We start from the raw sequence: 14,682 nt of genomic DNA on the forward strand, positions 1-14,682 counted from the left end.
GAATGTATTGATCTAACACTCAGTTACAATGACTCCTGTGGGTGGGGGATTGTTTCAAATGTGACTGTCTGGTAGTGGTACAATTTCAGTGTGGGGGTTTTTCCCACATCGCCAAACATTAGTCCCACATCAGCTAGGTGTCCTTACGATTCAACTCAGTTCTGACACTGCTTACCTGGAGAACGTGTCAGATCACAAGCTTAAAGGCTCAGCCCTGCAAGACCGCCACCCCGAACTTCAGACTCTAAGCCCAGATTGTCATCTGTGCCTCTGACATTCTGACAATGAGCAGAGGCTAAGAACCCTCCTGGGGTTCAAGTAACTTGCTAACCTGAACTCCGAGAAACATGTTAGTTACTCAGTCGCTGTTTTGTTGTAAAAGGGCATAATTCAGAAACAGCCAGATGGAAGAGACGCATAGGGGAAGGTTTGAGGAAAGGGGTGCAGAGCTTCCATGCCCTCTCGGAGACAGAGTGCCACTCACCTGCACTTCCCATGTGCACCAACCTAGCTCTCCGAATCCCTTCCTTTTAAGTTTTTATGGAGGCTTCATTGCATGAGCATGGTTGATTAAATCGCAGGCCATTGGTGATCAAACTCAACCTCCAGCCCCTCTGCCCTTCCTGGATGTGGGGTGGGGCTGAAAGTTCCAACCTGCTAATCACAGGGTTGGCTCCAATGGCAACTAGCCCCCATCTTTAGGTTACCTAGGGGCTTTCCAAAAGTCACCTCATTAACATAACAAAAGACTCCTTGATCTCTCTAAACACTTAAGATATTCCAATGGTTTTAGGACCTCTGTGCCAAATGCTGGGACAAAGACTAAATGTATACTTATTATAAATCATAATATCACAGTTCTTTCGGAGAAAAAATAACACAGAGTGAACAAAATTAAAAGGTTATTTGGCTGCAGGCCTTCTCAGCTCCTTTAATATGCTAATGTGCATTTAATAGCTACAAGTAGATTTCATCCAAATTTTCCCAGTAATAGAATTTTAATATTTCAAAAAACATTTTGAAGTCTAATGCTCCTTGAAAGTCAAGTTCAGAATTGTTGCTATATACTATCATTTTATTGGCTTCATAGCATAAAATGTTAGAAATTACCATGATTTATTTAATTTTTTTCTGTTTATTTACAATCTAGCTGTTACAAATAATGTTGAACTAAACTTACTTTTGTAAAAACCTCATTTTTAAAAGATAAATTTCCTATTAACTAACTTTCCTTAGATTGCATTCATGGCTTCTCTGGCAACCCACTTCAGCAATCAGAATAGCGGGATTATCTTCAGCAGTGTGGAGACCAACATCGGAAACTTCTTTGATGTCATGACGGGTAGATTCGGGGCCCCAGTATCAGGTGAGATGTAAAAATAAATGAATGACTGAATTAATAGACTAGCAATCTAGAAGGAAGGACAGAAGGAAGGTAGGAAAGAGGTGAGAAAGTGAGGGAGGAAGGAAAAGATGAAGGAAGAGGAAAAAAAAAAGGAAGATGGTAACAGAGTTGAGAATTTTTTCTGATTCCAGTTACAACAGTCAGCTCATATATAGATTTCTGTTGGATTTCGAAGTAAATGAATTAGAATTTTAAAAGATGAATAATACACTTATATATTTTTTTTAAGATTTTATTTATTTATGTGAGAGAGAAGGACAGAGAGAGATAGCAGGGGGAGTGGTAGGCAGAGGGAGAGGGAGAAGCAGGCTCCCCACCAAGGAGGGAGCCCAACACGGGGCTTCATCCCAGCACTCTTGGCATCATGACCCCAGCCAAAGACAGATGCTTAAGGGACTGAGCCACCCAGGTGCCCAAGATGAATACACTTTTAAAAATAATAACCGTGGTTACTAAGATTTTGAACTGAAGGGAATAATCTCTAAGAGGGCATAGTTACCTCTGACTTTAAAACTTCTAAGCTCATAATTCTCACAGTTTAAATGTGTCATAACGCTGTCCTCCTCTTGCCACCACCCTGAAGAGGACCTGATCCTTTGAATAGATTTTTTATTTGAATTTTTAAAATTTCTCCAGCACTTCTGTATTCAATTTCCTGTTGCTGCTCTAAAAAATTCCCACAAACTAAGGGGCTTAAAATGACACACAATTATTCTCTTGAAATTCTGGAAGTCAGAAGTCCAAAATCAGTCTGACAGGGCTGAAGTCAAGGTATAGACAATGCTGGTTCCTCTGGAAGCTTGAGGGGCTTGCCTCCTGCAACTTTGAGAGGCTGTCGACATTCCCTCTGCGTCAGCCACATCATGTCAGTCTGTGCTTCAATGGTCACGTCACCTCCTGGCAGATTCGGACCTCCTTGGCTCTCAAGGATAGTGTGATTACCTTGGGCCCACCTGGGTAATCAGGAATAATCTCCCCATCTCAAGATCCTGAATTTAATCAGACCTGCAAAGTCCCTTTTTGCCATATAAGGTACCATTCGCAGCTCCTGGGGATCTTAGGACTTGGGCCGATTTGGGAATTATCATTCAGCCCCTACAACTTCCTTATTTTCAGCCACCACAAGCTTATTGTTCTGGGTAGACTTTTCCTGTTGTCCTTTGAATATGTGGATGTAAGCCTTCTTTTTGCCCTGGAAAGTTTCTTTGAATTATATTTTAAAATTACTTTATGGTGACTAACATAATATAATAATAAAATAAAATAAAATAGAAATTTAAACACTGTTTTTCCTTATCATTGCTTTACTAAGGTGGGGTGGCATTGAGAGCAGTCTGACTTGTGTTAGGAAATCGGGCAATAAGTAAGTGGGCACATTGTCTATGGGATATTTTTGAACTATAATAAGACCAATGAAAAGGTCACTAGATTTCTATTGTCATCATAGTGCAGCAATTCTAAACAAATGTCAATGATAAAATACTCCTCCCCTTTGGGGTTGACCACTCACAAACACCCCCCACCAAAACCTTAGGACACCACTGGTTAACTTGTGAAGGACTTCAATTATGTTTTGTTGGTTTTGTGTTTAATTTTTCTTTGTCTGTCTTCTATATCTATTATTTTCTCGAATCTCTTGCTGTTTTTTATTTCCATTTCATGTTGTTTGCTTTCTCTATCACTATTCTACATGTCCTTAATTACATATGCTGAGGATGAATTTTCCTTTTTGCTCCTTCAAATTTCTTCTGTCTTATTTCTGTGATGCTTTCTTTACTTTTTCGATGTCTCACGTTAGTCATTAGTCCCAGTTTTTGGTTCCTTCTCTTGTCTGGACATTTCTGCTATGAGTTCCAGCCTTCTGTTTAATAAAGTTCTTTCATAGAGGGATTTGATTCATTAACATATTTTAAACTCAGGATGGAATTATTTGGTTACAGTTTTCATCTACTACCTGACAACATTTCTTCTCGGTGAGTATTCTTCCTCTATTGGTAGTTTCTGTTCTTTTGTACTTTCTAAAATTAACTGGTGGTTGAATGAGTTGGGTTTCCCTAGACCAGCTACAGCCTGTAGTTTCGGGAAGGGGAGGGACTTCAGCACTTCAGCATACTTCTGGGCTCTGTACCTCCGTGACTCCCTCTCCTGCAACCAGGGGACTCATTCTGGTCTTTGCAGTGTGGCCCTTCTGTGTGTTTTCTATGTGTGGCCACACTTCCTCTATCTCCCTCCCCAGACTGGGGAGACTTCTGAGACCAGCCTGGCACTTGTAGTTCTCTTGCCTTTAGGAGCCCTGTTTTTGCTGGTAGTTTCGGAAATCTGCCATTTCAAGACCACTCACCTCACTTTTTGTGCTTTATCTAGCAACCTTCCCCCAAAACATCACTTAGGCTTCATCTCATCCCTGCTCATAAGTGCTTCTTTTCAGCATGTTTGGCCCTTCTGAGTCAGGGAGTGTCTTTTTACCGGTACTGTGAGATCTGCTGCTGATTGGCCTCCTCAAAACTCCCTGCCCAGCACCCATGTTGCCTCCATGGGACTGCCTGCTGTCTGTTGCATTTGACAGACTTACAAGTATTTTAAGTTTACTGGCTTTTTTCAGTCTCCTAGTTTTATGAAAAATGAATTCTTTCTGGTGTTTGTTTTCAATGCTCCTTATTTCCCTGTGTGGTATATAGAAGGAAAGGAAGAAAGTTTTGATGGACGCAGTCACCATGTTAAATTTGACACAAGTGCTTTTAACGCCTTGATTTAGTTTCCCACCCAGCTAAGCTCAGAAATAAATGGACATATGAAGTGATAGAAGTTATCTTTCATCATGCTTCAACCAGTTTTTAACCTTCTTATGTGATTTTCTGCTCTGAAGGTTTACAATTTTCTTGTAACTATTTTGTTACACATATCTGGGCTGCAGTTTACATAAGCACCTAGAGATGCCTGGTGTTTCCGTTGCTTTCAAGGACTTTATAATCGAAGCTCAAAGATTTAGTAGTTTTTTAGAACTCTCTTGGGTCATCATTTGGTAATAACCATCATTTGCCTCCCACTTTAAACTTCAACCAATAGATGACAAATTGAGCATTTTCTACTTTTTGACTTTGGGAGTGATGAGACAGCAAAGGCTGATTTTTACAATTATAGTAACACAAAGACCTGAAAACCATAGCACAAGTGTGTTGCCTCTGCTTTCGGTCTCTGCCCTTGCAGAAGAAAGCCACAGGTGCATAAGATAAATATTCACTTTTATATGTCTACCTCTAGGCATTTCATTTATTCCCTATCTGGTTTCTTAGTCTGCTCTAACATGCTTCTGCCATCTACTTTGAATAGTAGCCATCATTGTTTCAAGAAAACTAATATCTTTTCCTGTCATTTTCATTCCAGCTTTATCTTCTTGAAGCATTGAAAATTGTCATGCATGAGTATATGTGTGTGCATGTCTAATATGTATTGTAAAATGTAAAAATCTAAACACACAAACTACTTTCTTCAGTCCTCTAATTTTGATCTGCTTTTACTTTTCATCTGTGAACCAATCTCTAAGCATACGAATGGGTACGGCTGATTTTTACACCAGTTCCTTAATCCCAGCATATTGAATGTGCAATAAATAAAGCATAATCATACTTCTTTGCTTGGTTCAACTTGACTCAGAAGCAGGTGGTCAACACGGTATCCTTACAGCTTCTCTCTTACTTGATTGCACCTTTGAAAAAGAGCATAGAACTGTGTCGTGCTATTTTTTTTTTAAAGATGTTTCTGGGTTTTTCCCTTACATTGAAAACCTAAGGCCCAAGTTACTGGTATTAGGAGGTAGGTCTTTGGGGGATTGCCTTATGATGGCAGAATTCTCATAAATGGCATTAGTGCCCTCATGAAAAAGGCCCCACAGAGTCCCTTAACCCCTTCTGCCATGTGAGGATACAATCAGAAGTCTGGGACCTGCAGGAAGACTCACCTGACTGTGCTGGCACCCTGGTCACAGTCTCTAGAGCTGCAAAGAATAAATTGCCGTTGTTTCTAAGCTACTCATTCTGTGGCATTTTGTTATACCAGCTCAAATGGACAAGGTCACAATTAAAACTGTAGCATGGAAATCCGTAAGAGCTTGATGATGTATATTCATTCATCTTCCCAAAATGCACTCTCAAATCCCACATCATTTGGAGTTGGGAAGATTTGCCTTTTGCACATCTCTCTGTTGTTGGACTCATTTTAATCCTTTAGAGTGTCTCAGGTCATATTAAGTTCCTTTCTGTTAGGTGGCCTAGAGTCTTACAAGAAAACTCACATCTTTTAAAATACGTTGATCCTTTACAAATGAGAAGGACCGCTATTTTTAGTAGCAAGCTCATGCTGCTGAGTCATAGTTGAGTCTTTCTCTTTATTGTACATAATTTCATCTACTTACAATGAATAAACAGTAAATTACTAAAACTAATTCTTCAGAACTGATAACCATTTATCTGCTAAAATGCTTCTCATCTCTGGCTGAGTGTATGCATCCATTGTTTTGCTACACATGGCTCACTTTCTTAGGCCGTGGAGGCCATGTGTTCACCCACGCAGCGCTCCGCACCTTGGCCAATATGAGTCCTGCGGCAGGTGCTCGTGATAGTTAATTGATACCTAGGAATAGCGTGCCCCTCACCGTAGCGTGCCCCTTATTAGGGGAAAACGGTACACACACTGAGAAAGTCTCAAAAAAAAATTAAAGTAGTTTGAAGGCGAGAGCAGAGAGAGAAACACTCATACAAAGGCCAAGAGGAGCCCACATACCATATAGAATTTAAACAAAAAATGTGAAGTCATACAGTATACCTCCCTGTCCTTGGTGTCTAATATATTAATATAAATGTGGATGAATACCTGCCTTTTTCAGGGGTGTATTTCTTCACGTTCAGCATGATGAAGCACGAGGATGTTGAGGAAGTGTATGTGTACCTCATGCACAACGGCAACACCGTCTTCAGCATGTACAGGTGGGTGGGCTTCTCTACCACAGCCATCGACCGTGCCGCCATTGCTTACTCGAAGGATGGCAAATGCCAGGGAGTGTGTAAGAACCAAGAGCTCCTGACTCGTCATCACTGAGAGCTCTCATATATCAACATATGGCCAGATTATAATTACTATTTAGGAAGAAATAAATATGATGACCTTGAGAATAAGCGGGTTGATAAGAGGCCTTGAGCTAATTACTAGCAACACTCCCCATAACTAATCATTTGTATCCTTTTTTTTGGTATCCTTTTTAAAAAAACGATTTTATTTATTTATTTGAGAGAGGGAGAGCACACATGTACTTGTGGGCAGGCAGGGAGAGGGAGAGAGAGTTTTGTTTTGTTTTTTAAGATTTCATTTATTTATTCGACAGAGAGAGAGAGAGATTGAGAACAAGCAGGGGGAGTGCCAGGCATAGGGAGGGGGAGAAGCAGGCTTCCTGCCTCTCGGGGAGCCCCACGCAGGGCTTGATCCCAGGACCTCACGAACATGACCCCAGCCCAAGGCAGACGCTCAACCAACTGAGCCACCCAGGCACCCCCATTTGAATTCTTTTCTTAACTCATATAATTTCTTTTCTTCCTTCTAGGCCTTTGCTTCTATTTTCCTACTGTCGCACCCCCTTTGCCAGAGTTTATCCCTGTTGATGGTCTTCTCTACTGTCTTCCTCAGCTGGCAGGTAGAGAGTTAGGAGTAGGCCCCTGTCTTTAGGCTGTGCTGCTGCTCTCATATTTATCCTAGCAACCTGGCCCTAGAGTTTCTTGTACAAAAATTATTTCAAGGCATCTGAGTGGCTCAGTTGGTTGAGTGACCAGCTCTTGTTTTGGGCTCAGGTCATATTGCATGGAGTCTGCTTGGAGGATTCTCTCCTTCAGCCCCTCCCGCCACTCGCTCTCATGTGCACGCAGGCATGCACCCTCTCTCTCTATCAAATAAATAAATAAATCTTTAAAAAATTATCTTAAAAAGAAATATTACAACTTGTTCTGACATAAGCTTAGGATGTGGGAAAGAGGCAGAGAGCCAACATCTTTCCCACAAATAAATGGGTGGTGAGTTATCTATGAAAAACTCTGTGGTTGCTGTCTTATCCCTCTCATTTTTGATGACTTGGGAGGATTGCCATTTCTTCTGGAGGCTGGCCTCCAGTGGGGGGATGCATTTGAAAAAGTCAAAAGAGAAAAAGACAAGTAGGTGAAATTGCTACAAAAAAAGAGACGCAAGGAGCATCTGGGTGGCTCAGTTGGTTAAGTGGCTGCCTTTGGCTCAGGTCATGATTTCGGGATCCTGGGATCAAGCCCCGCATCCGGCTCCCTGCTTGGTGGGGAGTGTGCTTCTCCCTCTCCATCTGCTTCTCAGACCCACTCCTTGGGCTTTCTCTCAATAAATAAATAAATAAATAAATAAATAAATAAATAAATAAAGTCTTAAAAGAGAATGAGAGAGAGACTCAATATGGCAGTTCAAACTCTGCAGAGCTCTATGTTGCTTGATCAGGATGAGGAAGGACGAGGCAGAAAGAGGGTAGAGGAGGGATTGGGTGGAGGTAGGTTGGAAGGGAGGTGCTCCATCTGGGTTTTGAGAGATGTAGACTGGTGAAAGTGGTTCTGCCACCTGTAAAACTGACTTGCAAATTCTCCCTGGTCATTGTCATTGCCGTAGTCAGAAGGAGAAAAGAGCAACAGGCTTGTGAGAATCTTTATGCATCATACGTTCTATTCAGAGAACACAGTTACATTGGTCCTCAGCCCTAACTCCCCTCAACCAATGCAAGGGCGTGAGGAAATGTGGGCCTGCTCCTCTGGAAGCAGGAGACGGGAGTCTGGTGAACAGCCAGGATTCTCTGCTCCTCTGGCTACCAAGCATCTGTTGAATTCTTCTTCCTACATTTACAATGTACATCTGCCCATCTCCACCCTCATGGAAGACAGGGTGAACTGTAGTTCATGCAGCCAGCTCAGAGCCCCAAGTCCTAGGAGTGAGCAAGCCTTTTTATCAAGTCAACCTCTCAGCTGTTTTTCTCTTTGCAAAGAGACTCTGTCCTCTGGGAGGACTTTCCCTGTGTATTTGTCTCCATCTAAAAGGTGAGTAGGTTTTCCCTGGGGTCCTTCACACCCACTTCCTGCTGGTGCAAAATTGAGGGCTAAGAGTATTTAGTGAAACACCCCCAGGTCCTTTGTGAGCCAGGTCTGGGTTTCTGGGTAGTACCATTTCCCCAGAAACTTAGCAGCCTTTTGTTTCTTTTGCTACCAGTCAGTTATACAGGTTAGCAAACCACACCCAACATTCTTTCCTGGACAGATAGTTTTTCAGCCTGTTCTTTCCTTGATTCCTTGTCTTCATGCCCTTCATGGGGTAACTAGTCGTAGTTACCCCGAGGCCTTCTAAAACTATAGATTTAGGTAATAAGGCAATATTTTTAATCCATATGTCACAGGCTGTGTCTATTAGATTGAATGAGAAGTCTTAATAGGACAACATCAACTTTATCTCTGCTGTCTCTGGTTTGAAAGCACTTGGCTTTTCCAACCCTGTTAGACCTCAACTTTCTAGACTCCCTTTCTGCTTCCTGTGTTTCAGACATGTCAGTTTTTGTCTGAACTCTTCTTTTGCAGAAACATCTTACTAAAAGCAGTATTTTTGCTTTTCCAGTCACTTCCTTTCTTAGTGTATAGGCTTGATAGACATAAGGTCAGCTTTCTATGTTATCAGATGTTTTCCTAACTGTTTTGCCACAGCACAATACAGATCTCCAGATTTCAAGCCCATGATATTTGTCTTCTCAGTGCTCTCTGCCTGATACCTATTTCACCCATCCCCCTGCCCCTCTTCGGCAACCATCAGTTCCAATGAGCCAATGCAACATATTTCAGTTTGGGTTATAGCAGAACCCTCCTTCAGTATCAAATTTTAAATAAGTTAGGGTAGACTAAACTGCTATAACATTAATCCACTGGTTTAAACATGATAGAAATTCCTTTTCTTCTCATGGAACAGTCCAGAGTGGTTATTCCAGGTTGGAGCAAGTGAGAGAGAGCTTCCTGCTACATAGTCTTCAATAACTCAGCCTGCAACACTTGGCTTCCAAGGTTATTCTGGTCATTGTCATTACCATTCCACGTGGTGATAATGAGGAAGAAGCAAGCAGAGGTGTTTGGGAGAGTTGTGTTGTCCAATCCTGTAAGTGGTACATGTCATTTCTGCTCACATGCCATTTAGAGAACTTAGTCATAGGACTCTAAGTGTGTGAGAGTCTGGAGGAGAAGGGGAGGACATATTTTGGTGAAGAGGTGACTTTCCATTGCAAAGACTAAGGAGTTGGTGCCTTTTTTTCTTTACAGCTATGAAACAAAAGGGAAGTCAGATACATCCAGCAACCATGCAGTATTGAAGCTGGCTAAAGGGGATGAGGTTTGGCTGAGAATGGGCAATGGCGCTCTTCATGGGGACCACCAGCGCTTTTCTACCTTTGCAGGCTTCCTGCTCTTTGAAACCAAGTAAATATATGAATAGACCAGCTCTACTTTTGGGAAGACTTATGGCTGAGCTGGTATTGTTTGATCTGAGGGACATTAGAGTTGAGGGTTCTACTCAGGAGCTCAGAAGAAGAATCCACGAAACGGTCTTCTCAAGTAAGCTTGACTAATACACTTGGCACGTTTACTCTTCCCCAGGCACCTAAAAAAGAATTCCCTTCTTGATAAAGGTTGGAAATAATTGTTTCCATCAAAGAAGTCATTTGCAAAGAATTTGGCTGCTTTGTTTTTAATTTAATAGCAACTTTCAGGAATTCCTGAGGTTTGGGGTTCATCATTCTTTATAACATTGCAGACACCAGGGTGCAGTGATTATGATGGGGCCAGGCAGGAGCAAAGAGGGCACTTGCCAGGACCCAGTTACCAGAAACATTTGTAAAGCCTAGACTGGGAAGTAACACTTTGATCCAGTGGGTCAATATTTATGAATAAATATAGATATTTTTAGTAATTCCAGATAGCTTTTAGACAAGAAAAGTATTCACAATGCCCATAAATAATGGACTCCTCTTTTTTTTTTTTTATAAGAGTACTGCTGTAATTAAATCTTGACATGTAATGGCTTTTATTTTTGGATATAGAATTTTCTCATGGTCCAAAATTGGGTTTATCGGATCTGACTTATTATATTGACCTTTTCCCATTATGTTTCTTGGATCACAACAGATCTTTGTTGACCCTGGCCTGCAGAGCCAGCCGAGGTGAGGTTACATCCATACATACGGAGGGTGACCTCTCTCAATTTAGAAATTCCCCAATAAACTTTACACTCACTGACATGTCATTTGAAGGAGCTGTAAATTCAGTTATATACAAACTAATGGATATAAAATATAAGGGTATTCCATTTAGAAGATGTAAAATAAGATTTCTTAACCTTTTTAAAAATACAAAATTATATGACTTTTTTGATTACCGTATTTAGACAATACCTACAATGGAGCTGTGCTCCTTTACTTTTGCCTGTCCCTCCCCAAAAGGGACAAGTTCAGAAGATAGTACCCAGAATTTGTTTATTTTAAGCAAAGAAAACATAATTGGAATATGTGTTTACCCTGATGTCGAATCATAATTAAAATGTACTAGAGAGAGACCTGTCTGACACATATCATTTAATGAATTCCCTTAGAAGCAATTAGCTCTTAATTTATTTTCTGTTACAATTCAAATTTCCACAAAGGCTTTTAAACTATGGGTTTAATTGTATTGATTACCCCTTAGAGCTAGAAGCAGAAAGAATTAATTAGGGCTGCCTTATTAGCTAACTTAATGTGCTCTATGCTCTGTTCTGTCTTTGACCCTTTCTTTCGATCTATAAATATTTTTAAACTCTTCTTGACCAACATAAGCAATGCTATTTTAAAATGAATGGATATCAGCCAAAGTGGGCTTGACTGGTTGATAATGTTTTTGTGATTTTGTGTATGTTCCCCACTGCCCCTGGGGCTGTGTGGTCATGGGTGTTGAGGTTTACTATTTCCAAACATTGTAAATATTTTGTAAAAGTGTATTGCCAGTAGACATTTGAATGTTGTATGTTGCCCAAAGTCGTTCCGTGTCTAAAGAACATACACTATTAATAAAGTGCCTTAGAAGAAGATATTGGCTTAGCTTTAGATAAAACTGAAGTGAGAAAAATGTAAAAGCATTGTATGGAAATAAACATACTTTTGTTAAATGTATTGTTTTATAATGTTCTTAATAAAGTTGAATAGTCATACATTGTAAGTCACTATGGTTTGTTAACACAAAGTTAAAATATTTTCATGCACATGATGTAAACAGCCATACATTGATGATGTGGGCACAGAGCGTGGTCATTTGTCTACAAAATACTCCACTTTTCAGTTATCCCATCGTTATGACTTCAACCCTCTGCAACTTTAAGATATTGATGTTTGGAGGAGGTCCTTTAATGTAATCTGAATACCTCTAAGGGAATAGGATGTTCATCACATATATGAGGTCGTTCTATGTTGATGTAAATTCTAGTTTTCTTCATAGTGGAGACACCCAGTTTGGTTGCAAGCAGGTGGAAAGGACTTTAGGCTTGCAAATAAGTCCCAGGTGTAAGAAAGAGTGATTAGTAGGGAAGGTGTGGGAAGGTCAAGATTGATTATTTCACAATTTTACCCATGACCAGAATTATATCTGGAAGATTAATTTTACAAGTTTTCATAAAATTGAGGATCTAAAAAGGAGATAGTAGGTAGGTATCATTTAAGCAACCAACTTTAAAAAAAAAAAATCCCCTTTACTTATTTCACCCATCCCCCTGCCCCTCTTTGGCAACCATCAGTTCTCTGTATTTGTCTCTTCATTTTTTTCTGTTTGTTTGTTCATTTGTTTTGTTTTCAAAATTCTATGTATGAGTGAAATCATATGGTATTTGTCTTCATCTTTCTGAATCATTTCACTTAGTATAATACCTTCTAGGTCCATCATGTTGTCCCAAATGGCAAAATTTCACCCTCTTTTCGGGCTGAGTAATAATCCATTTTATATATATATGGTATGTCTTCTTTAGCTGTTCATCTATCCATGGACACTTGGGTTGCTTCCATATCTTGGCTATTGTAAGTAATGCTACAATAAACATAGGGGTGAATATATCTTTTTGAAATAGCGTTTTTGTTTTTGGTAAATATCCAGTAGTAAAATTATTGTATAATATGGTAATTCTATTTTTAATTTTTTGAGGAGCTATCATACTGTTTTTCTCATTGGCTGCACCAAGACAAAGTCCCACCAACTGTTACAAGGATTCCTTTTTCTTCACATACTTGCCAACACTTGTTATTTCTTGTCTCTTTAATTCCAGCAATTCTGACAGGTATAAGGTGATACCTCATTGTACTTTTGATTTGCATTTCCCCCAACAATTAGTGATGTTGAACATTTTTCATGTGTCTGTTGGCCATCTGTATGTCTTCTTGGAAAAAAGGCCTATTCAGGTCCTCTGCCCCCCTGCCTTTTTAAAAGATTTTATTTATTTATTTGAGAAATAGAGAGAGAGAGAGAGAAAGCATGAGTGGGGTGAGAAGCAGAGACAGAGAATCTCAAGCAGAGTCTGCACTGAGCACAGTGCCCAACGCAAGGCTTGACATGGGGCTTGATGCCATTACCCATTAGGTCATGACCTAAGCCAAAACCAAGAGCTGGATGATCAACCCACTGAGCCACCCAGGCACCCCCCTCTACCTTTTTTTAGTTGGGTTATTTGGGGGTTTTTTGGTGTTCAGTTATGTAAGTTCTTCATTTATTTTGGATATTAACCCCTTATTGGAGATAGCATTTGCAAACATCTTCTCCCATTCCATAGGTTGCCTTTTTGGTTTGGTTTTCTTCACTGTGCAAAAATAGTGACATTTTAAAAGACATACATTCTTTCACTAGATATTTGGTTATTCTGAAATAGTGTTTATATGGAAGACAAGATAGATGCTTGATTTTTTTTTCACTTTTATTTATCAATTTTTAGAATAATGAGTTGGTGCCCTAGAAATCTTCAAAGGTGATTAATAAGCTCTCTTAAAAAGCATTATTATTAACATGATTTTTCATATATTTAATGTGTTTCAATCCACCAGAGTCATTATCATAATTTAATGGCTCCATCTCAATGGTCAGTGCAGGGCCTTCAAATTAGTACCTCTATCCTTTTGACCCAGAATCAGTCTGGTGTAAATATCTCAGCAGGGCAGAGGTGAGCCGAAACTAGATTTATAGCCCAACCAGTCTTTAATGTTTTGACCTTGGATGGGACTCCAGCCTGAATTCAGCAACATCAGACAATTATGTAAGCTACCTGATATCCTTCCAATGAATTCTGTTGTATTTAAGCCAAGAATCTGATTGATCTAAGAGAAAGAGGTAGAAATAGAGAGACAAGTTAGGCTAAGCTGGAGTACAAAAGCAAGTTCAGAAGAGTGACTGCAATGTAACATCATTTATGTAAATTAAAACTAAAAATACGATACATATAAACAAAATATGGTACATAAATAGTATAGCTACAGCATCAATAGATATAATAGACTGTGGACCATATATCAAAATCATGGGAGTGCTTGTGTCTTGATTGGCGGAGTGAGCAGGAGCAAAGAAATATAACTCTGGGTAGGAAGGGAGGGTAAAGGAGACTTTAGCTATGGAAGATGTTAAAAGCAGCTGGCCTGTGATCTCTTTACTCCCTTTAGTACAGGGATGCCTTTGGGGTAAAGAAAAAGGCAGGTGACTCTCCCTGTCAATTGTACCTATTTACCTTGCATAAACAGATGAATGATATTTGCTAGAAGGAAGAGAATTTATCTATTTAATACATTTAGTAGATAGCCCTGGTCATAGGGTTATTTATGCTAAATAAACCCAGAATCTAGGAAGCATTGTTCCAGAGCTAAGTAACTCTCTGGGATGTAAAATGAAGTCTGTTAGGTACCTGTGAACCTCATTAGAGACCTAAACTATAGTCATGGGTCAGAGGGTATATTAGTTTGCTAGGGCTATACCAAAATATCAGAACTCCCCACCCCCAACCCTCTTAACAGTTGTATTAGTCTGCTCAGGCTGCCATAATCAGGTATTACAGGCTGGGCAGCTTAAATAACAGAAAGCCATTTTCTCACAGTTCTAGAGCAAGATCAAGGTATCTGCAAGTTTGGTTTCTTCTGAGGCCTTTCTCCTTGGCTGGCAGATAGCCACCTTCTGCTGTGTCCGTATATGGCCATCCCTCAGTCC

The 14,682-nt window shown here is 40.0% G+C and overlaps 1 protein-coding gene across 1 annotated transcript in view; it reads left to right on the forward strand.

Moving 5' to 3' along the window:
- Window positions 1-11,665, forward strand: part of C1QTNF3 (C1q and TNF related 3) — a 53,139-nt gene extending 41,474 nt beyond the window's left edge. Inside the window, exons 9-11 of the mRNA XM_034657033.1 lie at window positions 1,237-1,366; window positions 6,288-6,387; window positions 9,751-11,665. Coding sequence (XP_034512924.1) covers window positions 1,237-1,366; window positions 6,288-6,387; window positions 9,751-9,910 — 390 coding nt within the window. The 3' untranslated portion in view covers window positions 9,911-11,665. The remainder of the gene's footprint in view (window positions 1-1,236; window positions 1,367-6,287; window positions 6,388-9,750) is intronic.
- Window positions 11,666-14,682: the final 3,017 nt, after the last annotated feature.

This window comes from Ailuropoda melanoleuca, chromosome 3, assembly GCF_002007445.2.
Source record: "Ailuropoda melanoleuca isolate Jingjing chromosome 3, ASM200744v2, whole genome shotgun sequence".
NCBI lineage: Eukaryota > Metazoa > Chordata > Mammalia > Carnivora > Ursidae > Ailuropoda > Ailuropoda melanoleuca.